At 38.9% G+C, this 26,863-nt stretch overlaps 1 protein-coding gene across 3 annotated transcripts; it reads right to left on the reverse strand.

Moving 5' to 3' along the window:
- Positions 1-372: 372 nt before the first annotated feature.
- LOC137258244 (WW domain-containing oxidoreductase-like) lies at positions 373-26,861 on the reverse strand. Of its 3 annotated transcripts, XM_067795842.1 has the most exons (10): positions 26,566-26,758; positions 25,162-25,226; positions 24,224-24,281; positions 21,036-21,214; positions 20,310-20,505; positions 18,571-18,756; positions 13,153-13,411; positions 10,135-10,343; positions 8,358-8,420; positions 2,130-2,789 (listed from the first exon to the last, which is right to left on the reverse strand). In XM_067795842.1, coding segments are annotated over exons 1-10 (1,320 nt in total). In that variant the 5' UTR covers positions 26,670-26,758; the 3' UTR covers positions 2,130-2,788. The 3 variants fall into 3 exon arrangements, 2 of the variants coding, with proteins under 2 accessions (XP_067651944.1, XP_067651943.1); XM_067795843.1 differs by lacking the exon at positions 8,358-8,420 and having other exon boundaries at positions 373-2,789; positions 26,566-26,861; XR_010954619.1 differs by lacking the exon at positions 8,358-8,420 and having other exon boundaries at positions 2,299-2,789; positions 8,541-10,343.
- Between the last annotated feature and the right edge of the window lie 2 nt (positions 26,862-26,863).

The raw sequence follows: 26,863 nt of genomic DNA on the forward strand, positions 1-26,863 counted from the left end.
TTTTTCGGACTTGCCTTGTGTCTTACATCATAGATACTGGTCTGTTGTCTTCCTTCTTCTGTACTTATCTGGTGTCTTGCATTTTCTGTACTTCCCTGGTATCTTACTTCTCCTGTGCATGCCTGGTGAACTGTATCTGGCATTTTCTGCACTTGTCTGGTGTCTTGTATCTTATGTACATGAGTGGTGTCCTGTATCTAACATTTTCTGTAGTTGTTTTGTGTCTTTCATATTCTGTGCTTGTCTTTTATTTGATATTATGTGCACTTGCCTGGTGTCTAACATTTTCTGTACACGTTTGTTGTCTTGCATCTTCTGTACATCTTATGTCTTATGCATCTTCTGTACATGTCTGGTGTCTTGTATCTCCCATTTTGTATCCTTGTCAGGTGTCTTGTACCTTCTGTACATGTCTGGTGTCTTGTACCTTCTGTACTTGCCTCGTGTCTTGTATCTTCTGTACATGTCTGGTGTCTTGTTCCTTCTGTACATGTCTGGTGTCTTGTACCTTCTGTACTTGTCTAGTGTCTTGTATCTCCCATTTTGTATCCTTGTCAGGTGTCTTGTACCTTCTGTACATGTCTGGTGTCTTGTTCCTTCTGTACATGTCTGGTGTCTTGTACCTTCTGTACTTGTCTAGTGTCTTGTATCTCCCATTTTGTATCCTTGTCAGGTGTCTTGTACCTTCTGTACATGTCTGGTGTCTTGCACCTTCGGTAAATGTCTGGTATCTTATATCTCCCATTTTGATTCCTTGTCAGGTGTCTTGTACCTTCTGTACGTCTGGTGTCTTGTATCTTCTGAACATATCTGGTGTCTTACATTTACTGTACATGTCTGGCATCTTCTGTAAATGTCTGCTGTCTTGTACCTTCTGTAAATGTCTGGTGTCTTTTATCTCCCATTTTGTATCCTTGTCAGGTGTCTTGTATCTTCTGTACTTGTCTAGTGTCTTGTATCTTCTGTACTTGTCTAGTGTCTTGTTCCTTCTGTACTTGTCTGGTGTCTTGTATCTCCAATTTTGTATACTTGTCTGGTGTCTTGTATCTTCTGTACATGTCTGGTGTCCTGTATCTTCTGTACATGTCTAGTGTCTTGTTCCTTCTGTACTTGTCTGGTGTCTTGTATCTGCCATTTTGTATACTTGTCTGGTGTCTTGTACCTTCTGTACTTGTCTGGTGTCTTGTATCATCTGAACATATCTGGTGTCTTACATTTACTGTACATGTCTGGCATCTTCTGTACATGTCTAGAGTCTTGTTCCTTCTGTACATGTCTGGTGTCTTGTATCTGCCATTTTGTATACTTGTCTGGTGTCTTGTACCTTCTGTACTTGTCTGGTGTCTTGTATGTTCCGAACATATTTGGTGTCTTACATTTACTGTACATGTCTGGCATCTTCTGTACATGTCTGGGGTCTTGTATCATCTGTACTTGTCTGGTGTCGTACATCTTTTGTACTTGTCAGGTGTCTTACTCTTCTGCACTTGTCAGGTGTTGTACATCTGCACTTGTCAGGCATCTTGTATTGTCTGTACCTGACTGGTGTCTTGTACCTTCTGTACTTGCCTGGTGTCTTGTACCTTCTGTACTTGTCTAGTGTCTTGTATGTTCTGAACATATCTGGTGTCTTACATTTACTGTACACGACAGGTGTCTTGTAATTTCTGTTCTTTTCTCTTACATCTTCTGCACTTGTCAGGTGTCTTACATCTTCTGCACTTGTCTGGCATCTTATATCTTCATTACATGCCTGGTGTCTGATAGCTTCTGTATGGGTCATATCATAAATCTTCTGAATTTGTCTACTGTCTGATATTCCCTGTGGTCCTCTGGTGTCTGACACGGTCAGCCTGTACTCTTCTGTGCTCATAATCTTTCATCTTGTGTCTGTACAAGGTTTATTGTGCCTGCCTGTAATGGCACATCTGTGCATGAAAAATACCTTGTGTCTGTTTGTGTTCGCACATTGTTCCATCATTGCAAAGGGTTCAACGTTTCTGGTATGTTCCCATCATAAAGTAGCTGAGCATATGGGATTTAATCAAACAACTTCAATTGATTCTCCATGACTGTGGGACATCTTCATTAAGTGGTGAGATTAGGTTGAAAAGAACATGATACTGGTATTACAAGTTTTGTTGTAATGTTGATGTTGAAGAGCTGATATATAGGTCACATGAATAAGGATGTTTGATTGATCTATAGAACAAGATCAGTTAATAAACAGTTTAACAATAATATCAAGAGAATTTACAGATCTCTTGAGTATCAACACAAATACAAATAGACAATGAATTTTCAGTATTTGATCAAACTATATATTGTGTACTTGTTGATCCAGCCCCCTAAACAAATGGTGGCTGATAATAGTTCAATAGTCATAAAGTGGAATGACTGTTTGTGTCTGGAATAATTTTCTTTGATCCACAGGCTTTTTTGATGACAAGTTGTTTGTTTGCTGTTTAATGGCACTAAAGCAATATTCCTGCTATATGGCGGCACAATCCAGTGACTGACATCATGAGCATCAATCTTTGCAACTGGCATACGATGACATGTATCAATCAAGTCGAGCCTGAGCATCTGACATGCAATGGTTCATGAAGAGAAATTGTAGCACGAATCATCACAGCTCTTTTCAAAATAATCCACTCTTTTGGTCACTGATGGAATTAAGCTCATCACATTTGAAGGTGGCATAACAAACACTGTGTCTGTCATGCCTATCCAATGTTTGCCATGATGTCTGTACCTGGTATCACTGTTCGGTCCAGTCCAAATCTTATCTGAAATGACAGCAGAAAGATATTGATTCATGAATGACTTGAAAAATAAGATTACCCACATATCATAATCTGTCAGTGAGTCAGTGAGTATGTGCATGCACGTGTGTGCGTGCTAGTGAGTTGGGTTTTATCCTGCTTTTAGCAATACTCCAGTGATATCACGGCCTTTGGCATGACAAGCAAACACTTTAACTACCAGGCTACCCCGTGCCCATTAATCACTGATGTCAGGAAAACAAATATTCTTTTCTATTGTTCACTGTTTTCTATTGTCGCTCAACTGACACTTCGTCACTGAGTGATAGTTCCTGTCAGTGAAGGCAGACTAAATCACTGTGAGAGTTTCTGTCACTCAACCAAAACCAAGTAACTAAGAGACAGTTCCTGTCCAAAAGAGTGACTGAGTCACCGAGAGACAGTTCCTGTCACCATACAGACTCAGTCACTGAGAGACAGTTCCTGTCCCAAAGAAAGACATAATTATCATTACTGGAAAGACATTGAGCTGTGTCCATTAGTGAAATAGCTGTTGCTTCTGCAACAGTGAGATACAGACAGGCCAACTATCAATATTCTTATTATGTTTTACAGATTAAGATAGAAATGCAGCAGAGAGGGTCCGGGTGATCCTGGCACAGTCAAGACATAAAGCTCATTATCAGCTCAAGGCCCTCGTCCCCCTCGACATGCAGCCCAGATAGCGAATGGGGGTTCTCCCGGGAGATGCTGCTTAGTCGAACCCACCAAGAACTTTCCAAGGGGATATGAAGGCTCCTTAACAATGCAGCCTTCTGCATTACCGAGAATGTCAGAGGGGCTGTGTTCCTGGTGGAGAACCAGGGCACTATCCAGATTTGTGCCAAGAGTTCAAGGAGGTAGAAGTACCCAACTAAGAGCACCATGAACAATGGGGAGCCTGACATCAGAGCAACAGTGTATTTGGGATGCAAGTGAGACATTTCAAAGGCAAGGTCTGCATATTTATCATGCATTTCCTGAATTCTTGCCAATCACATTGCTGTCAAAAGGGACTGAAGATTCAATGGTATAAATAAATTCATTGGCTTTATCATGAAGGACAAGGTAGCGTTTGTTGGCAGGAATTTTTCTGAGGCTGTATTTGGGCCTATTCCATAGAAGCTTAAAACTGTCATTCTCCATGACGCCCTGGACATGTTCAGGGTCGTACCATGGATGGACCACGGAGTCAAAGCCACAGGCATTGCAGAGACAGTAGTAAAAACAGTGAGCTGTTTCTTCAGATATGCTGTTTGTGCCAAGGGAGGCATCCACCGACAAGGTTTTGGACAGTCTCTGTGAATTCATTGCAAGACGACATTTCATATTGACATTTTCTTTAAGAAATACATTCAGACTATTGTGAGTGGGAAGTGAGCAGCTAAAAGGAAGCCCTCAGTTTCACATTTCTGACCAGCCGACTTCATCCAGGCCAAGGAGGGGGTTGGATTGCTGTTATGTTCCACACACTGCAAGTACACACGATGCAATTGCTTCTTAGCTTCTCCATAAAGGACCAACCCTGAGCACACTTGGTGAAGAACTTCACCTAGTTTACTCCCATTGCTGTACCATCCAGCAGTAGATCGCCATCAACAAAATCAACCTCAAATTTCAGATTGTGTCCAACAACCTTGGCACGCTTAAATAGCTGTGGAATTCCTTGCTTTCATTATGAGTCACCAAAGGATAATCCATTAAATAAATATGTGCAAAAGTATTATTATTATTACTGTGGAAGTACACAGTGTCTACATAAAAACAAAACAAAAGAATGTTTCTTACAAAATTCATCAATCAACTTTATTACTCCCATCCACCTGTGTTATAACTCTCATAACGCTACCTTGGAGTTTGAACCTGTCTCAGTGGGGGTGAGCATAAACATTCTTATTAAATATTCCACAAGCAACAAAAGGGGCACAGCCTCATAATGGTCGGATTGTAAAGGAGGTATTGATGTAGGCTGATAAGACAGCTGCATAGGTACGTTATGAAAGGTACAGGATAAGGCATTGATCGGTATAGCACATATCTGTACTTATTGACAGTGTACTGTATGGTGGTCAACAGCTGGCAGGTTGTTGTGTAATGCCAATCCTGCAGCTGTTGCTGAAAGGCTGCAAAACATCACTGTTTGACTGAGACACACTGTTTTACATGGAAAACTAACATTGAGGAGGATCTGGAGGGGGTGAGGTCGGGTGGGGGTTAGGGGTGGTGTTTGGGTCGGTAATGCACGTCAGAGCACACATAAACCTTCTTCTCGAATTGTTTTTCCCTGAACAGCATTTCCCCCTAACTTTTGGACTTCATGACATATGTGCAAACCCTTCTCCACTCCATCCCTCCTCCTGAATCTGCCCCAGAGCACAAGATGAATACTCCCCATTGTTGATCACAAGATGACTAATTTCCATATGCTGATTATTCATATCAGAATCTCCCAGACTATAGTGTAAAGTTTCCTATCTCATGCCTAATCATTGTGGCTTAGTGTCTTCCTTTAAATCACACTGTCTGAAGAATATCCTATTCAAGTCATGATCTTAACGATCTCTCACACAAATATTACTGGTTACAGTTTCCCCATCTCTGTACTGGTGGTTGTACAGTGTCCCATTTGTGGCATGGTGGTCAGAGTGAGCGAGTGAGTGATTGACTTGGGTTTATGCTTGCTTTTAGCAATAGTCCATGAATATAAGGGCAGGGGACACCACAAATGGACTTCACACATTGTACCCATGTGGGGAGTCAAACCAAGGTCTTTGGCATGACAAATGAATGCTTTAACCACCAGGCTATTTCACACCCCCATTGTGGCTATAGTTTCCCATCTGTCATGGTGGTGATAGAGACTCCCATCTGTCATGGTGGTGATAGAGTCTCCCATCTGTCATGGTGGTGATAGAGACTCTCATCTGTCATGGTGGTGATAGAGTCTCCCATCTGTCATGGTGGTTGTAGTGTCTCCCATCTGTCATGTTGGTAATAGAGACTCCCATCTGTTATGGTTATAGAGTCTCCATCTGTCATGGTGGCTGTAGTCTCCTATCTGTCATGGTGTTATAAAGTCTTCCATCTGTCATGGTGGTTGTAGAGTCTCCCATCTGTCATGGTGGTTGTAGAGTCTCCCATCTGTTATGGTGGTGATAGAGTCTCCCATCTGTTATGGTGGTGATAGAGTCTCCCATTAGTCATGGTGGTTATATTCTCCCATCTGTCATGCTGGTTATAGAGTCTCTTGTCTGTCATGGTGGTTACAGAGTCTCTTGTCTGTCATAGTGGTTACAGAGTCTCTCGTCTGTCATGATTGCTAAACAGTAATCTGACCTAGGAATTAGCTACCCTAGAAATCAACTTGTTTTGTTTTTGCTAAGGCAACAAGTGAGTCAATGAGCAATATAAATGTACAAGGTCAACATCTGTTTTCTTTCACAGGTTACCGGCATTATACTCATGATTAAATCTATATATATCAAATTGCAAAGTTTACACCACTCAATGTTTTTCTGTATAAATATTACAGCATGTGTATATAATCTGAGAATATTGTATACAACACGAACTGTGAAAAAGTGAATATGAAAAAAATAATTCAGAAAAGTTTGTGTACTGTATAGCATCCCCGAATCCCCAGCTTTGATCCTGAGGCAGTAGGGTAGCACAGTGGTTGAGGTGTTTGCTCGTCATACCGGAGATCCTGGGTTCGATTCCCCACATAGGTACACTTTGTTGAGCCCCTTTCTGGTGTCCCCCGATGTGAATTGCTAAAACATTGCCAAAAGCTGCATAAAAGCTCAATTCACTCACTTAAAGCAGAGAAATATTTAACAAACTCAATCGTATGTGTATTTGCTAGACATTAGTTTGTTGAAGTCAGATATACATGGCTAAATATCTCAACAAGGAGACAAAAATCAAATTGTCAAGAGCATGTATATACCGTAGCATAAACAATTTTGAAGATCTGCCTTTTTTCACCATTACATGGAAATCTAAAAAAAGACAATCAAAAGCACTATATACCAAATAAATTTTGACTCTGATCCTCAGTACAATAATGTAAGCAACGAGTTAGCAAGATGAATATGTGCTAAATTAAATATGTGTCTTCTGGAGGCAAGAACTGACACATACTGAAATAAAATGTGACTCTGTTGACAAAATGATCCTGCACTGCAGCTCATGTATAGAGCACCTGACGGTTGTTATGCATGTCCCAGGAGCAGTGAACCTGACTAACATGACAAATTCCAACATGTCTGGATACACCTGCCTTGCTTTATATCAATGCAAGCTCAGGGTTTTTCAACGTTTTATCAATTTTTAAACTCATTGAGTACATTACATTAAATTTGTACATCATACATAATTTGAGTCACCCCAATAGTCAAAGGTACATCTTTCTGAAACTTATTAGAAAAAAATCATAGTGGATTATCATTCCTTGATTAATTTGAAAAATATCATCTCTGTTTTATTAATATGCTTCGGTATTTTTCGACCAGTCATGTCCCAGAACATGGGGACTGGGGTGTGTATAGAATGACTTGGCCATCTGTCATAAGGTCCACACTCTAGGAATTAATACACAGTGTCCCTTCACCTACATCATGTCCTCAAACTTGTGATGACAGGCTGTAACTTTAACACAGATCTGTTACAGGGTAAGGGTGTCCCAGTCAACTTCAACACAGATCTGCTACGGGTAAGGGTGTCCCAGTTAACTTCAACCGAGATCTGTTACAGGGTTAGGGTGTCCCAGATAACTTCAACATAGATCTGTTACAGGATTAGGGTGTACCAGTTAACTTCAACAGAGATCTGTTACAGGGTTAGGGTGTCCAAGTTAACTTCAACAGAGATCTGTTACGGGGTTAGGGTGTCCCATTAACTTCAACAGAGATCTGTTCCAGGGTTAGGGTGTCCAAGTTAACTTCAACAGAGATCTGTTACGGGGTTAGGGTGTCCCATTAACTTCAACAGAGATCTGTTACAGGGTTAGGGTGTCCCATGAACTTCAACAGAGATCTGTTACGGGGTAAGGGTGTCCCAGTTAACCTCAACACAGTTCTGATTGAAGGTAAGGGTGCCCAGGGTAACAACTTCCTGTTTATTGCATAGAGTCACATCTTGATGTAGATTCTTACACCACTGGTTTTTAGTTTGATAAATTTACACTGAAACATTGCTCTGTGCAAGAAATTATCGTTTTTAGCTTTATAACGGCGTAAGGATCTACACTGGAGAAGTTGTTATGCATAAAGTCTTATTGCTCCAATACTGAGCAATGATGGTAGCTCCATTGTTGTACAACTTTTCATATATACTGAGGGGAAAAAATAAGGCATCATATGAAAGCACATGAGTTCCCTTCATTTTTTCCATTTTTTTTCACAAGCTTTTTGAATCGCATAGAACAGGAAAAAAATGAAGGAACACTAGCCCTTTCAAGTGATCCCTTATTTTTTTCCCTCAGTATATTTCAACAACTGAAATGTCCATAAAAGAAGCAATGTGAGCTGGTTGTGAACCCAATACACATACCAGTTATAGAAGGCATAAATCCAATTTGGTCCCTGCATATTTCTGGTCGTTATTGCCCTGTAACTGGGAAGGTTAATCAACTATCAGTGATTGCAGCAACACACCTGACACTATGTCTACATGTTACTTACATACATACAGCTTCACAAAGACAGATGGTATGTGACATACAAAAACATGTACCTGAGCTCTACGCATGTAGTTTGAGACATTTCTGTGTGTTTGTTGTTCAACAATGCAGTCTGCAAGCAGGAGACCTGTGTCAGTCTTCTATCAAGTAGGAGACCTGAGTCAGTCCTCTATCAAGCAGGAGACCTGGGTCAGTCCTCTGTCAAAAAGGAGACCTGTGTCAGTCCTCTATCAAGCAGGAGACCTGGGTCAGTCCTCTATCAAGCATACATCATGGTGACTTGGCCACAAAGTTACAAAGAGGTTCAGATTCTGATTCCGCTGTTGTGTTGTTTATGACTATGTGACACTCATGATTTAGGAGAGTGTGTGGTGAAGACTGGCATCACTTTGAGGCTTCACCACATTCAGTATTTGAAATAATCGCCAGACCTGAGACCCAGCGACGGTTGTTATCATATTGAACACCAAAGGAAACGCAAGCTTTGAGAAAAATGAAATCTCATGAAAGTAAGCATTTAACTCACACCTTCAGCTGTATACTGGTGATACCAAGCAATGACAGTGATGCTAAAGAAGTCTCATAAAACCCATATGCAGTAGTTGATATGCTGAGGTCACTGAAGGCTTTTTTACAGATATATTAACTATGGTAAATTCACTGCAGACAATCCAAAGGGACATGTCACAAGTGTTGCATCTAAGGAAAGCAAAAAGAACAAATATGAATAACATTGATCATATAGAAAATTGTGTGAGCACCTAGATATGAGACAGCAATTGTGCCGACATCTGTCTCGAGCCTGACGTCACAAGATGAATGTACATCTGTTTACACCCACCCACCTTTGATTGTGTAGTATAAAAAACTGGATTTTTTAAACATTTATCTCTACAATTTTATGTAGTTGATCTGTTAAAAGGTGAAATATCTGTTAAAGTAAGTTTGGTAGGGAGATAGGAAACATAATATAAAGACTTTACTGAGGAGAGATTAGTGAAGAAATGAGCAATGCAGACTTTTTCAATGTCCAAAGGGACTTCTTTGGAACAATCCACAGCCTTATGCAAATTACTGTGTGATGATATTGTATTACAAAGGACAGATTTTAAATGCCCATTTAGAAATTAGACAGAGCTTCATTATAAATGATAGCTGACGTAAAAAATAATAACTTTCATGCTGAAACTATGTAAGGATGTAGCTACCATGGAGTCTCACTCTCACTATAAAAAGAAACAGGTAGTAGGGGTTGTCTCAAAGCAAACCCAGGACAGGTGTAGCAGATGATGGTTGGGATCGGGCTCAGGGATAGAGATATCAGCTAAGATATGATAATATCTTTGGGAAATTGAACTGTGGAAGTACATGGCATGTCAAAACGATTTACAAATAATATATAGTCCTGTCGATCTTCCAGTGGTCATGATACCTTTATACTACGAGACATTTACTATGATGCAATATATGGCAAATGTTCTCTGTGACGTTTCAATTATCAATTTCACAAAAGTCGTATGGAATATGCCGAAATATGTATAATATAGCCCAAATTATTGTCAACAAAATGCGAAATTTCGTCTTTAAAGTTATCAAACAAAAAGAACACCTTCCCCATGATAAAAACAAACGTGAGCCAACACCCACCTATCTTCCTGAGTTTGACTCTGTGTTGAACCTCCCACTGTCCTGGCTGCTAACATCTTTGCACTTATCTCCCACAATGCCCGGCCAAGTTTGTCATCACACGAGGCAGCGGAGGGCATGCACCTGCAGCAGTTGTTGAAGTACATCCCTCCCAGCCCCTCCAGGTCAAGAGACACAGCACAGTATACTGTAGTGGATGCTCCCTGTTGCTGAACACACAACATAGATTATGAACTGTTTGAGAGGCATTCTGGAAGGTGTGAGCAATAAGAATGACAAGTCTTTATGGATGATGAACTTCCTTATTGTATATTCTACCATTAATCAAGAAAATACTAGATTCTGATTCGTTGTTAGGGAAAAACGGGAGGCATCAATTCTGAACTGACACTTGTCTGATTTTAAGGCTGCTTCACTGCGCATGAACAAATGTTATTGCGAGAATTACATCCGTTTGACCCCAATGATGGCGGATCATTGAACACCATGGATTTTGATGCGGCATTGGAATTTTCCACATTGGCAATTCTAAAGTTTGGGATTGAAAATGCATCTGATTCCACTGAGTATATATACAATGCTGCTGCACTACTTCAGCTTCACCACCAACATGACTAATATCAACATAACACACTTGATGTGATAAAACATTTATTAAAACTCAAAACATACACTTATATGGTTTTTCCTCCACAATTATTAGGGAACCTAACTATCATATTACCTTCTATTATAAAAATATTCAAATTCAATTAAAATACACACACCCAAACATAAACAAACAATTAATATCTAACACATAAATCAGAAAGCCTTGTAAAAAAACATCCCTATCTACACAAAATGTGCAGCAACGTTAGTAAACATTTATCTACCTGGTAAATGGTATATTTGTTTCCGTTTAGAATGCAAAATTTGCAATATAATGGTCTGGCGAAAAAATATATTCATGCCTTTCATATTCCATTTTTTATGCCCCAATACATGTGAAAAATTGAGCCGCCAGAATTCTGCTCTCCACTGTTTTGTTGGTACACTTTGTAAAAAACCACATTCCCGTCCCCAATGATAAAAACGATGTTCCAAGGAATCCAAAGCAGTGTTGGAAATAACCACTAGTCCAGTACCAGGATGCTAGCTAAAACTTTCCCAGGCTAGCAGAAATAGCATCACTGTAGCCCATTTTTGCTAGTGTAAATTTTCAGCCTGTAAAAAATTCTCTTCATACCCTTTTTTCATTAATAATTTCCTAATTCTTTTCATATTTTTTTGTTCTGCTTTCAAGCTGACAATTCTGAGCTTATTGAAACTACATGATTCTGATATCCTTACCCATTTCTAAGATGTTTGAAACTTTGATGTTTAACTTTAAACTTTAGGAAATAAATAATAAATGACTACATTTGAAAGTTTTGTATCATTATTTAGTTTGGTTAGTAAATTTTCATTTGGGCTAGTAATTCTTAAAACTTCCTAGCCCGATGTGCTAGTGATCCCGAAAAATTATTTCATACACTGATCCAAAATTAGTCACATGTACACTAAACAGCACTGTAAGCCTTTCGTAGCATGCTGGGGTGGAGGCACATATGGGAAATCATGACAAACACTCGCTGGTCACAGAAATCAAAAGTGTTTGATAAGTTACAGGTCGTGGTCGATCGGAAAAGGATCTAGTCTTTGATTCTGCAGGGTTCAGATTCGACAATCAGTCAAGTATTGTCCACTGTCACTTCACATTTCAACCATTCACAAAATGTAAACACTGGCTTGTCCACCACTTCAAACTGTCTACTTCCAAGAACATATGCAGGTCAGACACTACATGTTCGGGTCCAGTTTAAATTTAGTCACCATCGGTTCAATAAAACATGCTTCTGATTTTCAAACATTAGGTTTATCTGCTTAACAGTGCCATTTCGGTGTAGTTACTTGTGTCGCTTTCAAGCATGAGGTGGTGAAATGAGTACAGCAGGATATATACAGTCAGGTCACGTTAGTCGAGACACCAATAATCTGATTCCCAAGAAATCTGAACGGTAGCTGCAACCAATCTTGTTTACTATGTAAACTCATTATCTGTTGATTCAGTAATCTTGAGCTTCATTCTCAGGATCTGGACGATAATTAGCAGTCACAGATTAGCTAATTACACTTGTTTATGCTTCATCAATCTGGTAGTATGTAAGAAAAGGTTGGATAATCCCCTTATCTTGTATGCACCATTGATTAGAGGTGATCTTCAATTGAAAACTTCAATGGTTATTGATAAGTGAGGTGACACTTCTGAGTTGAACTTGAATTAATATCCAATGTTATGCATACAAACTGTAATAAAGTTATTTGATACATGCACAGGTATATGTTCTTAAGTCCTTGTCGTGGTATGTCAAAGGGAAGTAACTCTATTCTTGTGGGATACATAATGGTTCGTTTCAGTTGTCTGTATGTTTCACTATCCGAACGATTTTGATGATAAACGGAAGTGTTCCAATTTACGTGGCCTGACTGTACAGGGTGCATATTAATCCTTTTTTTCTCCATCCATTGTCTTTGCTAGCAGTCATGTGCCCTACATATATCCTGCTATACTCATTCACCCTCAAGAACTTGAAAACAGAGTAAGTATCTGTACCAAAACTATTGTACAGAAGGATCATCCAAAAAGATTTGTCATTTTCAACACAGACAATGGTGTAAGAAAGATTTGTTTGTCATTATTGCTGCACTTAGCAATATTCCAGCTACATGGCATCATCCGATAAATAGTAAAGTCTGAACCAGACAATCCAGTGGTTAATATAATGAGCATCGATCTATGCAATCAAGATAAAATGTAATGCTTCCACCACAACAAAGAGCTTGATCAACTTATCCAGTTAGTCATAACATGTAATGTTTAGGATTACAATTTCTCTTACATCCATGTGGGGAATGGAATGAGGATCTTAGGCATGACAAGCGAATGCAAACACACTGTAAAACAAATGGCTAAATAGAAACATGAATGTGACTTACCATAGACTTTGTGAATGGTCTGACTAGTGTGAAGAGAAGCCTATAGAACCACCAGTGTCTGGCTAGGCTTGTGGACATCATATTGCCAGGGTGCAGTGAGTTACATGTTACGCCTCGCACAGCCAGCCGGGAATTCAGTTCATTGGAGAACAACACATTGCACAGTTTGGACAGATTGTAGGCCTTCAAGTCTTGGTAGTGAGTGTATGGAGGCGACAGTTTGCTCTCACTCAGGTTGTTTACGTCTAGGTCTGGGAACCTGTAAGTATGGTAACAACAATGTTTGGAATACTTCAATTATGCAAGTTGGGCATCTGGGCCTGCAGGTTTTAAAATCTACAGGCCCTGAATGAAATCTGCAGGACTATTTTGTTAAAATCAAACCAACAAAAACAGAACAGACTACACTGTACACTTTCACAGTGTTTCTATAAAATCAGTTGATGAATCAATTGGCGCAGAGAGACTTTTTTATTTGTTACAGACTGGTGTTGGTGCAAAGCACTGAAATACCAAGAAGTGAAACTATAAGTTATCATAAAATGGAGGATCATGTATGATTCCTGAATGTTATTGAAGAAAAAATAAGGAAAGATACCAGTTGAAAAAGAAGACAGATATTTTACTGAGGGTCACCAGGGCCTGCTAATATCTGGAACTGCCGGCTCAATACAATAACAACTGGCGCTGGGCCTCCAGACCAGCGGTTATTTTGAATGCTGGGTAAGAACATTCCATTTAATATCTAGGGGCAATATGATTAAAATCAGGTCTGTTCCTCTGATATGACAGAGTTCTGTATCACAATATCTGGTAGTCCTAACAGAACGTTTGAGTAGCAGGCCTATGTTCAATATTTATCAACTGAAAATTGCTGAAAGTGAAATTGCTGAAAACTTGCAACATTTTAACACTCTTCCACTGAAAGCTGAATGAATTAAACAGGCCTACCCTCCAAACTGACTTCCTGACTACTGCTTTCATGACCCACCTCAAAAACTTGTAAACATGTACAAATACTCTCATATATCTGTATTTACAGTATTTAAATTTGAGTGAATCACCTTTAATATTGCTGTTAACGACAGCTGAATCTAGATACAAATTAGGGTATATAGATCATATTCATGGTTTTGTTTGCTAAGATTATACATTCAACTATCCACTTTTTACAGATTTACTACAATGAAAACAATGACAGATTCCAAATAATTTTAGAAATAGTGAGTTGAGTTTTACGCTGCACTCAGCAATATTCCAACTATAGGGTGGCAGTCTGTAAATAATCGGGCCTGGACCAGAGAATCCAGTGATCAACAGCATGAGAATCGATCTGCACAACTGGGAGACGACGATGTGTTAACCAAGTCAGCGAGCCTGACCACCCGATCCCGGTAGTCGCCTCTTATGGCAAACATGGGCTGCTGAAGGTCTATTCTACCCCGGACCTTCACGAGTCATTGTAGAAATAGACCATATCATTTAACAAGAATGCTACTGCACAGTTTTGTCAACTTTGAAACAATGTTTTTCACATAAAGGTTATTAAGAAGAAATACAACACCTTAGTAAACTCACAACTTTGCATATACTTTTATATGAAGACCATAATATCAAAGTTGCCAAAAACTATTTATTTACGGCCTGTATTTAACCATTTTAAATAAATTGGTGCATTTTTACTATCCTCCAGGGAAAAATTTGACCAAAACTCAAAGGCAGTTTGATCACATTTGCTGGAAGATTTTGTAGCTGGGGCAATTCATTTGGTGATTGGACTTGATTTAATTTTATCCTAAATTTTAACAGGGAATTATGATGAAGTATAAATGAATCTTCTGGGTACTTCTTCCTTCTTCAGCCAAGCTTTTGATTTTCATACCCCATGTAAGCATGTCTCTTTCATATGCACCCGACTCATAATGATCAGAACATTTCTGCTGCCTAAATCTGTCTTTTCACTTGGAAACCGGAAGAAATGGTGTCTCTTTCCATTGTTTGATGATGCCATGCATCCCCAAGCAACCATACATCATCGTCACATACACATACACCATTTACAAAAATGACAGGATTAACACCATTTTTATCACTATCTTTGGCAATGGTAGACTCGCGTCACATTTGACATCTTGAGAGGAAAGGTCATGTGAGTTCCTGTGGGATAAGCAAGACGACAGAAGCTCAGATAACAGAAACTGTTTTCATGATTAAATCATAATAAACCATATTTTTCAAACAAACATTGGGGTATATGTTTCTGATGACTTTCTCTTTCACCCAGCAAATTATTGCAATTGTCTAGTATTCTCCTGTCAAAGACTTCACCGATACAATATAGTGGACTGGAGTTGGTTCTGTACACAAATGAAGGTATCAGTTTCTAGCATTTGTGTTGGTGTGGACGTGAACCGAGTTCCACTACACTATATCAGAATCACATGCAGAGTGCAGACTATATGGAAACAACTCAAACGGACAGAGGCCTGTGATAGCTGTGATTGGATGAAATAGCATAAGATGTTTATGTGTTCTAAAAGTACATCCATCCAGTAAATAAAGCTGACCATAATTTTAAGTATTTAGTGCTGTCATTTTTATCACCATGACTTCTGCTTATGTGTGCACAGGTATTTTCAAGTAGGTGACATTTGGTGCGGAATGGAGTGTTAATGTGTTCTGCTTCCTGTGCTTGGAAAAGTCTATGGGAAAACATTGGGTATGGTGTAACCACCTGAGCTGTAGCGGTATCAAATGAGGGGAGGCAACTCTTGGAAGCTAATGGTCCATGTTGCTAAGCTAAGCTATGTTGAACACAGCCCATAAAACAACACACGTTTCATTACAATCAAACCATGCCTTACAGGGGTTTTTGGACCCCTTGTGTAATTGGTCACCAGTCTTAAAGTAAATTTTACATAAAGAAGAACAAAGGCCAAGTAAAATCACACTTTCCATGTACTATACTGGTTGCTGAGATGTCATATTGAGTCAAGACTTTCTATCACCAATGTCAGTATATGAAATAAGGCCTATCTGACTGATTAAGACAGGCTAGATTTCTGATGAACGGTTTAAATTTACCGCTCGCCGGATGGTGTGGTAGGAATTTTAGAGAACACTAAACTATCATATCAGAAGCTCAGTGCACAGATTTCTGCAAATGCAAAGCACAATGTGTAGACTTCAATTTAGATGAAATACGACAGCTATTGATACACTGAGTTTCTCTGTAACTAAAAACTGGGCTATTTTCTTAGGCTTATCTGGTCTAGTTAAATAATTTTGGACTGGTAACATTTATAAGTTACCAACCCTGATGTCTGGCTGGTTTTTTTGGCTTATTTCATATGCTGCCAATGTGTATTTTTAACTAAAATATCATAGGCAGGATGACTGTTAATGGCTAAAATTTATCAGACATTTATGCTCACTTGGGTCTAAAATGTTTCATGTAAACTGAAGATTAAGCACACAATGCATAGTGTCAGTTAAGGCTTGTTCTTAAAATATCCACGGTGTTGTAGGTGTTTTATGATGATGGTGATGTAAACCAACTTCAATCATGATTTCAACATTAAAATAACACAAGTAAAAACAGTAAAAATCTGCTGTACTGTAAATTACCATATCAAAGCTGATCTCAGTCATAGATAAACTGATTACTGAACCTGAACATGAAAATCACAATCAAACTGGTATGTTTCATCTATAAGCCAATCTCCCCATTGGCGTCCTAATTGCAGCCAACTCAAATCATGTACAAGACAACTGGCAGTTACCGTCTTGGATGTAAAACATAATTATATTTGATGAGAATAGTTTCTAATAAAGATTTCACTGACCCATAATGTGGGGACCTGTTTGTTTTAGTTTTCATACCATTACGACCAGGGTTGGTGTCAACAACAACATTGCAATTTTACTCATACTGCCTAAATAAATGTTTATATTCACTGCTATATTTATGACTTCTGTCTGCTTATTCACAGCAATTACTAACAAGTTGCAATTACTCACAACACCAAAAGAAGTGTAGCTGACAGAAAATTGAAAAAAGTCACATTTATTTAGTGCAGGTGTCAACAAACTGCTTATGGTGTTAGATAATACAAACACAGCATATTTTACGTTGGGGCATACAGGGCAATCAATCACTGTTTCTACAGCTTTCCATCAATGTGTAGTGAATTCAGTTTCACTTTTGACTGTAGTTAAACACACACAGATACGACCTTCATCTCCAACAAAACAATAATATCTATTTGTTGGAGGGTTTGATGATATGAGGTTGGAGGTTCTTTCATACCTTCAAGTGAAATAAATAGGAAAAGGGATTGCGTGTAATTTTCAAGATTGCTGGTCTTTTGATGTTGTTCATGTGTATAGACATTTTTATGTTTATTTTAATGTGACTAAGACCTGGAACTGTGCAATGAAAATTTCCACTATATGGACAATAAAGTATTATCTTATATGGATCATACAGCACGCCCTCTTGTATTTTTCTTTTGCTCTAACTTGCCATGCCTCATTCAATGCCATGACTTCATGCAATAAGGCTTTGGTTTGTGGTTTGTGGTTTGTGGTGTAACTCTACACTTGGAGACAGCCATGTGAGTGATACAAATCATTGCACTTCACATCACCTGTGAATAGTGACACATTTTTGCATGGGTTACAATCAAGTCCTGAACATACCTTAGAAGCAGTCAATGAATACAGACATATCTTTTTGTATTTTGAAGAGTTAATTAACACCATACTCTCTCAAAATAGCAAGAACCTGGGAAGATCTGGGTTAGAATATTGGCCTTCAATATAGAGGCATCTAACAGGATCTGGTGGCCAGGCTTGCTGACTTGGTTGACACGTTCTATCGTATCCCAAAAGCATAAGTCTATGCTCATGCTGTTGATAACAAGACTGTTTGGTCCAGACTCGATTATTTGTAGCCCACTGCCATTTAGCTAGAATATTGCCAACTGTGGCCTAAACCTAAACACACTCACGTAAGACATTATTGATGACTTTTCATATTTTCATATCAATACTCACATTATTGACATTATTGATGACACAATTTTCATATCAATAATCATTAACGACTGTTCCCATCAGTGATGTCCAGTTATCAATACTTTTAGTCAGTTCCACAGCTCTCATGTGACCTGAGTACTAATTCATACTTTTACAGTCCATTTGAGTCAAAGAGTCCCCAGTGAATTGCACCCTAACTCAAAAACAAGTATTAGTAAATGACCCAAACTAACGCCAAAGTAAATAGAAAAAACACACCAACTCTGCAGAATTTTGTAATAATTATAAAAGTTGTTCAACAAACCATCATTGTTTTGATTCTATACTGCAAGATAGAACAGCATATTATGTGGAATATTCAACAAACTGGTGACCTACCTGTGAGACTCACTGGACACGACCACCACCCTAGCTGGTTGGGACCGGATGAGTGTTTCTTCAAGAAGCTGCAGCAGATAGAAGTGGGACAAATGGTTCACCTGGAAGGTCATTTCAAGGTCATCCTCGGTCCGTGTATAGGGCAGACTGAACACCGCAGCGTTCAGGATGAGGATGTGTATTGGCCTAGACAATGTAGAAAAAGCAATACAGCATGGTATGGTTTTTGTCTTTCTAATGACTGGTGTCATCTCCATAGTTTACTGTAAACATGATATATGTCGCGCAGGTTTTATTTTCGCATAAAATACTTTACAGCGAACATTTATACACAGGAATAAAACCTTTCATTCATTAACTCTACCCAAACTTGCCTTCAAGTTGTTACCATAACACATCAACAGCATGTCTTCGCTATAACAGTTTGTATTTTTCAAAACCTTGTTCCAAACATGTTGTTTTCACCACAAATAGCTACAGTATTACAATTCATTAGGGATGGGTTGAAAAAAACATAAATTGTGCAATGCTAAGGTAGAGTGGAATTCTCCAGTCAGTCAAGTAAAGTACCCACACGAAACTTTACCATGGTTCAGTAGAGCCAAACTGCTGAAATATTTTGCTATATGTATTTTGATGATGAAATAAAAATGCAATTACTGCCAAATGGTAAAGATTATTTGCAAAAGAAACCAAATTGTTAATTGTGGTCAAGTGAAATTAATATTTGGTCAAATGCATTTTGAACATTTACTGGACCTGTGTTTTGTGACGTTTTGACAATAATTTCAACCTTTGAACATGAATTTTCCACATGTATCAGATTAAACCTCACTAGGTTTACCATGACAACAGCTTCAATAACACTAAACGATATATTGTAAAGTAATAGATAACGTCTTTGTCTTAACATGGGGAGACAGGATCTGTGAAGATCTGACTTAGAACTGATCTTCAGTAACCCATGGTTGTCGTAAGAAGTGACTAACAGGATTGGGTGGTCAGGATCATAGACTTGGTTGACATGTCATCATATCCCATTTGCGGAGATTGACGCACATGCTGTTGATCACTGGATTCATTCAATCAATACCTGATATAGCTGGAATACATTTGAGTATCGCATTAAGCAACAAACCCACTAGCCAAGGGGAGACAGAATACTATGAAGTTGTGTGCATGCCAAAGGAAGCAATTCAGAATGTAAGGATTACCATTAAAAGCACTTTGCTCACAATAGCAGCAGAATCACATGCATGCCACTCTATTTGCTGGATGTCATGCGACAAATAAATACTGTAACACCCCAAACCAATGTACAACATTTCCTTTTTTATTTTAGAGTCTTTGAATGGCATTTAGAACTGATACAAATAAAGGCAAGAAACATGTCAACTTCTTTATTGCGATGGACACAATGTTATAGAGTATATGAAGCAATTTCATGGCGATTCACCTGATAAAGGAGTAAAAATATACTCTGAAACATCATGTGCATCACAATAAAGAAGTTGACATCCAGAAAATTCTTGCCTTTATTTTTTTTGATATTTTGAAGCTATGAATGCCTGATAAAATATCTAGTCTAAAACAAATATCTCAGGCACCAACACTATATACCATCAGTCCCTTACCATCATGGTTTACAATCATGGTTTACAATCATGGTTTACTGAGGTTGTGTTTTCCTGAGGAATGCCCACAGGGAGTCTCCCACACCTCAGTCATTGTGTACCTACCAGCCATGGTGGATGTACTGCTGGGCAAACTGACGTACGCTGGCAAGGGATGCCAAGTCTATGTGCATCACCTCAACCTTTGCCTCGGATCTCTCAGCCAGAATCTGTGACCTACATCTGTTTGCTGTTTCTATGCTGCGACAAGCCAGGACCACTGTGGCACCATGCAGAGCCAGTGAGCGGGCAGTCTCATAACCTGTAGACAAGGACATGTGCCAATCAGGATTTGGAGGAACATATTATCGATGAAATACACACAGATTAGTATGTCAATGATGATTTTACAAAACCCATTTCAGAGTTAACTTTTAGGAGAAGCATTTAGAGGTAATGAGCAGTAAGGAAGGATAAAAATATATAGAAGGTCAACTCCTTTATTAAATTGAAAATGACATTTGGTGTAGGTTCTAGCACCTTTATCAAGCAGGTGAACATTACCTACACCTAAATAGAGTTCTCACTGCAATAAAGAACTTGTTCATCCATTTCTGTTATCCTTTCCCCAATGTTTCCTAGTTTAAGAGCGAGAACAAACGCAATACCTGAAGTTTATAAATACATATATACTATGTACACTAAATTCTAGGAGACATTTTTTAAAACTATGACACAAAATATAAATGGCCTTGAGGATCTGCTACCATGTTAGGCTCCTGATTCAACTGGAATTCAGCAGAGGCGACAAGCTCGCCAACTAAGACTTACAATGTTTAATACTTTTCTCACCAATTCCAGAATTGGCTCCAGTGATAACAGCAAACTTGCCCGAGATGTCTCGACCTTGCAAAACATGAAGTGCCGTACTGCTACTGTCAAACTTCTGACGAAAGTCCATGGGTGAATCTTTGATCTCCTCGGCAAATGCCAGTCTGGGGTCCGTGTATGTTGTTTTCTGGTTGATGTGACTGTTAAGAGTACAGAGACACTGATGGACATTCATCATCAGTGAGTGAGATGGGTTTAACAGAATTGTTTATGTTATATAAACCAGGTCTAACAAAGTGGTTTCAGTTATATAATGACACTCAGAGGGAAACTGCGGCAGTCGAGCAGTAAAAACATTTGCCTGTCAGACCACCATTCAAGGTTCAGTTCCAAACATAGACACAATATGTGAAGACTATTTTTGGTTTTCGGTGTTCACCACCGTGATATTGCTGGGAGGTTGCTTAAAACGGCACAAGGGCCGTGGGGTGACCTAGTGGTTAAAGCATTTGCTCGTCAAGACAAAACCCGAGCTTGATTCCCCACATGGGTGCATTATGTCAACCTGATTTCTGGTCTCCCCACCTCTGATTGCTGGAATAATATTCCTAAAAGCAGCACAAAACCCAACTCAATCACTCACTCACTCAAAATGGCACAAAAAGAACTCACCCACTACTCATGAAAGTCAATTAAAATCTAAGAAGCACATAACATATATATGACACAGGTGACACCTGTGAACACAGGTATGGGGCAAAGTGCGTGTTCCAGATAAGAACAGGCCCTTTACTCGGCTTGCTCTCTGGTCTAGAATTAATTTCTTCAAGTGGCACTTAGAGGCTGGTAGAGTGAGTGAGTGAGTGAGTGGGTGGGTGAGTGGGTGAGTGAGTGAGTGAGTGAGTGAGTGAGTGAGTGAGTGAGTGAGTGAGTGAGTGAGTGAGTGAGTGCATATTTAGCAAAGGGCACCAAAAATATGCTTCACACATTGCATCCATGTGGGGAATTGAACCTGGGCCTTCACTGTGATGAGCCAGTGCTTTAACCGCTGTGGAACATATTTTATGGATAAACAAGTTTGGTATAATCAGAGGTGAAGTTTTGCTGTAGATGCTAATACTGTTATCAAGCAAATTATGTTCTTAGTCCAGATTTGATTTGGAAAAAGCCACTATTATGTTGATGGAGCATTGCTGAGTATGGTGTTAAACTGACAGAACAAAGATCAGAACTGGAGTGGGATTTAACCTAACATCAGCAGATACTTGTATGACAAAGGGAAGCAACTCTTGACTGCAACATAACACACTGATGTACAAAATTACCCTTGGAGCAATACACCTATTCAAAATGTATGTTTAAAAAATTCCTGTCAGTCATTATTTCCTGCTATTCAATTTACATGGCTACTTAGTTATTGGATTGATTAATATGAAATAAACGTAGAACCAGCCCAGTTTTGACTGTTCGATTAAATATGCTGAATGGTTGTGTTTTGTTTGTACAGGAGCGACACTTTTTCCACATATGGCATACCATATCACATATCAGAACATGATTGTCACTCTGGTTAGATATTATAATGAAGTATGGCTGTTTATTTCTGTGAACGCCAAACCCTTATGACCCATTTAGATCCGGGGTAGAACAGGTCTTGAGCAACCCATGCTTGCCATGATATGTGACCATGCTTATCGAAAGAAGCAACTAATCTGGTGGTCAGGCTCGCTGACTTGGTTGACACATGTCATCAGTTCCCAATTGTGCACATTGATGAGACTCTGTTGATCACTGGATTGTCTGGTTCAGACAAAACTAAACTCACTCCAACCCTTTGTAAGGATCATCTGTGGTACAGTCTCTGTGGCCAGAGATTTGACTGCTATAACTGTCAAAATGTATGGGACACACAAATTTGCTACATGTACTCCACTTAATGCCCTTACAAGAGCAAAAAATACATGTACACACTGGTACACTGGCTGAAAAATACAACTGCTCGACGCCATGGTCTAGTGGGATTCTCCAGTCAGAAAAGTAAATATCCACTGAGTGACTGAGTTCAATTCTATACTACTTTTAGCAATATTCCCGCAATCATGGTGGACCGATACCAGAAATGGGCTTCAGACAATGTACCCATGTGGGGAATCAAACAGGGGGCTTGGCATGACAAGCAAATGCTTTAACTACTAGGCCAACCCACTGCCCCAGACTGGACGACATCCTCATTATACTTAATTCTAGCTTACGTCATACTGGCCCAGAGCACCATGTCAGTCACATAAAGCACTCAGCCACCACAGCTTTCACAAAAATGTTAGTCTGACAACTGGTACTTTAGAGTCTGTACTTTGAGTACCCCTCTGACAAGTTAAAATTTATTGCAGTCATAGAGGGTGAACAAGTAGGTGTCGGATGGTGGCTTTAGGAAAGTAGCATATATTTCGCTGACAGCACCCACATTTTACACAACATTTTTCATAACAGATTTATAAACTTATTTAACAGAACAGAAATACGAAATTTCTTTTCAATAACATATGATCAGCTCCTAACCCTGATAACTTTGCACATGGCACTGCAGTAATATACCTTCAAAACAAAAATGTATACCCAAAAGGGTGAGTGAGTGAGTGAGGTTTGTTTTACACAGCTTTTAGCAATATTGCAGCCATATCATAACAGGGGACACCAGAAATGGGCTTCACTCGCTGTACCCATATGGGGAATCAAACTCTGGGCTTCGGGATGAGTGAACACTTTAACCACTTGGCCACTCCACTGCCCCTATGCCATGGCTCCAGATAAGGGTCGTATTGGTGTATGTACAGATAAATATATGCACGATAGGAAAAAAAGGAAAAAAAACCCAGAAAAAGTAACAGATATGCACCACAGCAATGGTGTATGGTCTTAGAATCATTTACGGACGTAATTATATGAGAAAATATTGCTTTATTGTTTACTGACCTGTTTACACAAGAGTAGCAATGTTGTGGTGCATATATGAACGAAACACAAAATTACTTACACGCCATTAATTTCCATTCAATACTCTAAATGTACTCTTAACTTTTCCCAGTACTCTTATGTTGAAAATATAAGGTGTACCTACTCCTCATGTTGAAAAAATATCTGGAGCCCTGCTATACCTACAAGAAGCTGATATTCGACCCACTCTCGTACATGTGTACATGTGTACTTACTCGACATAATAGACATTTCCATCTTCAGAAAACTTGATCTCCCAACCGTATGGCAGCTCTGTGGTGACAGAAAAGTTACAAGAAGTTTAAACTTAAAGTACAAAAGTGGGATTGGCACAATTAGGAGATGAACTTACTGTGTAGCGCTTTGTCACCTGTTGATTAAACTAAGTGAAACTGAATATGGAACCAAGGTCACCACAGTCTGCAATTGAAAAACGCCAGGTTTCTAGCATACAGTGATTCACAAACCTGAAATTCACTCTATATTCAATTTTAGTTGTTTTCTACCAAAAACAAGGACGGCTCCTTTTGGTCTTTTTTGTTCGAAGTTTTCAGCTATATGTATTCACTTAATTTGTATGTTAATATACTGTTTTAATAAGCTCGATAGTTAGTTTTGAAACATGATTATTCATGATCATGAACAAACCTGAAACCAAAAGTTATGAAATGACAGATTTTTAGAAATACCATTTCATTGGCTGATCTTACTGCAACAACCAATCAGGAATAGTATTGCATTATTTACACTGGATCATGTAATAGTCTTTAGCGTGACTGCAGTGAATGCTAACAATTCTTATGGAATTATATTTACTATTATTTTTTCGATGCTGCATTTTCAAATATTTTGTGTGCACTGGACGCAACCGAAATTACTGTCCACAGCAATTCATATTTTGATGCGAAAAGGCCGCAGAAACGTATCCTAGATTTATCACTACATACATGTGTTAACTAAGGTAGGCACTACACGTTTGCAGTTTATGATTGTAAAAATGATCAAAGCATTTTATTTGGCTATACATCTGTGTTGTGAGTGTGTGTGTTTGTGTGTGTCAGTGTGGATGTGGGTGTAGTACTTGAAGTGGATGTAGTCGCAGATGTAGATCCTAGAAACAGCAGTATCGCCATCTGTAGGTGTAAGTCCTTACCTCCTTTTATTCTCTTCTTTTTGCCAGTGCACGGATGGTCCCATTGTGTTCTGGCAGACTGGTGGCTACAAAAGTAGAACGACAAGTAATGACTGTAAATGACTGATTTTATTTAGTAGTTGCTTAATTGTGGTAAGGTATGGAACAATTTTCAGCAGTGGCAGGATGAGCTAAATAAAGTGATTGTCCACTAACATTCACTTCATCATTATGTTATTCAAGCTGCTTTCTCAGATGGCTCAAACCATTCAGAACCAAACCACTTCCATCATGAATCTTACACAAGACATAAGGATAAGCATTCATAGAAAATGTAAAGAAAAAGTGTAGAAAGCATTTGAGATTAATGAAACTGCAGACACATGGTAGATGAACATATTCAAAACATGCAGCAATGATATGTAAGGGTTGAGAAAATGTAGCAAAATCTAACAGATGCTACTTCTAAATGACAACCAGGCTTATTTTCCATTGGCAGATTTGGTTATCACTGTCAAATGTCATTATTATATAATAAAATAATAGTGTTTATTTAGGAACACACACCCTACCTGTATAATGTTAAGAAGTCATATTCATGTACATTTTCCATAAAATATGCTTTATTAAAATGATGCTATAAACTCATTGTAGCCAAGAACAATATCTTAAAATGTTGATTTAATATGGGCTAAACTATTTTCTTCAGTAGGTCAACAAATCTTGGTCTTCGTGTAAAGAGGTTGTCCAGATCCATAGAGAGTGAGTGAGTGAGTGAGTGAGTGAGGTTTCATGCATTGTAACCAAAAACTAAACATAATAATCTAACAAAGAGCAAAAAAAAAAGGAAAGCCCGGATATAAATGGTGCTGAGTGATAATCACAGCTAGTAGCAATGGATGCAGGGATAAATTAATATACTGATGTGTAATAAACACTGGCTGGTGATGGGCAAAATGGTCATTCCTTTATATTAATTAAATCACAGAGCTTAATTGATGTCCAAGGATAAACAAGCCAAACAGTCACAGTGAAACAGATTATAAAAGACAGTGAAGTTGTTTTTAATCCTTTTTATACAGTATAGCTGTACATTGTTATCTGTAAAGAAACTGTGTTTATGGACCACCATATACAGCTATGTACATGATGTATGTAGCTACGGCAGTATGGAAATGGAGCCTTCGTTTGTGGAATACGAGTTTATTCAAATGAGTCGCCTGACTGCATTACCTGTAGACTGTAAGCCCATAGATATTGAAGAGAGAATCGGGACTAGGAGTATCCATCCAGCAAAAGCCTCCTCACGACACACGCGCGCGCACGCACGCACGCACAGACACGAACACACGCACGCACACTACAGACACAAACACACAAAACAGATTCGCTAGTGATCATAAATGTGGAGAGTGTCATACTCACTTGGCATAGTAGACCTTCCCCTCCAGCGTAACTCGCTCCTCCCACCCTGGAGGCAACTCGTCCTCGCTATCGGTGTCCATTATTTCGGCCGTAGGACGTGACATTTTCGTCTGTATATAAGTCAAAGCAAACAAGAATCCGTCATACCAAAGGTGTAGTTTCGTGATCAGCAGGTCCAGGTTTGTGCAAGGAGCTGTGTAACTCCATACAGCGATATTCACATGTACAGAAAAAAGGGAATCTATGACACTGTGCGAAGTTTTAAAGCATCATGGCGAGGGGTTATAACCTACGGTAC

The sequence above is a fragment of the Haliotis asinina genome, chromosome 12 (assembly GCF_037392515.1).
Source record: "Haliotis asinina isolate JCU_RB_2024 chromosome 12, JCU_Hal_asi_v2, whole genome shotgun sequence".
Classification (NCBI taxonomy): domain Eukaryota; kingdom Metazoa; phylum Mollusca; class Gastropoda; order Lepetellida; family Haliotidae; genus Haliotis; species Haliotis asinina.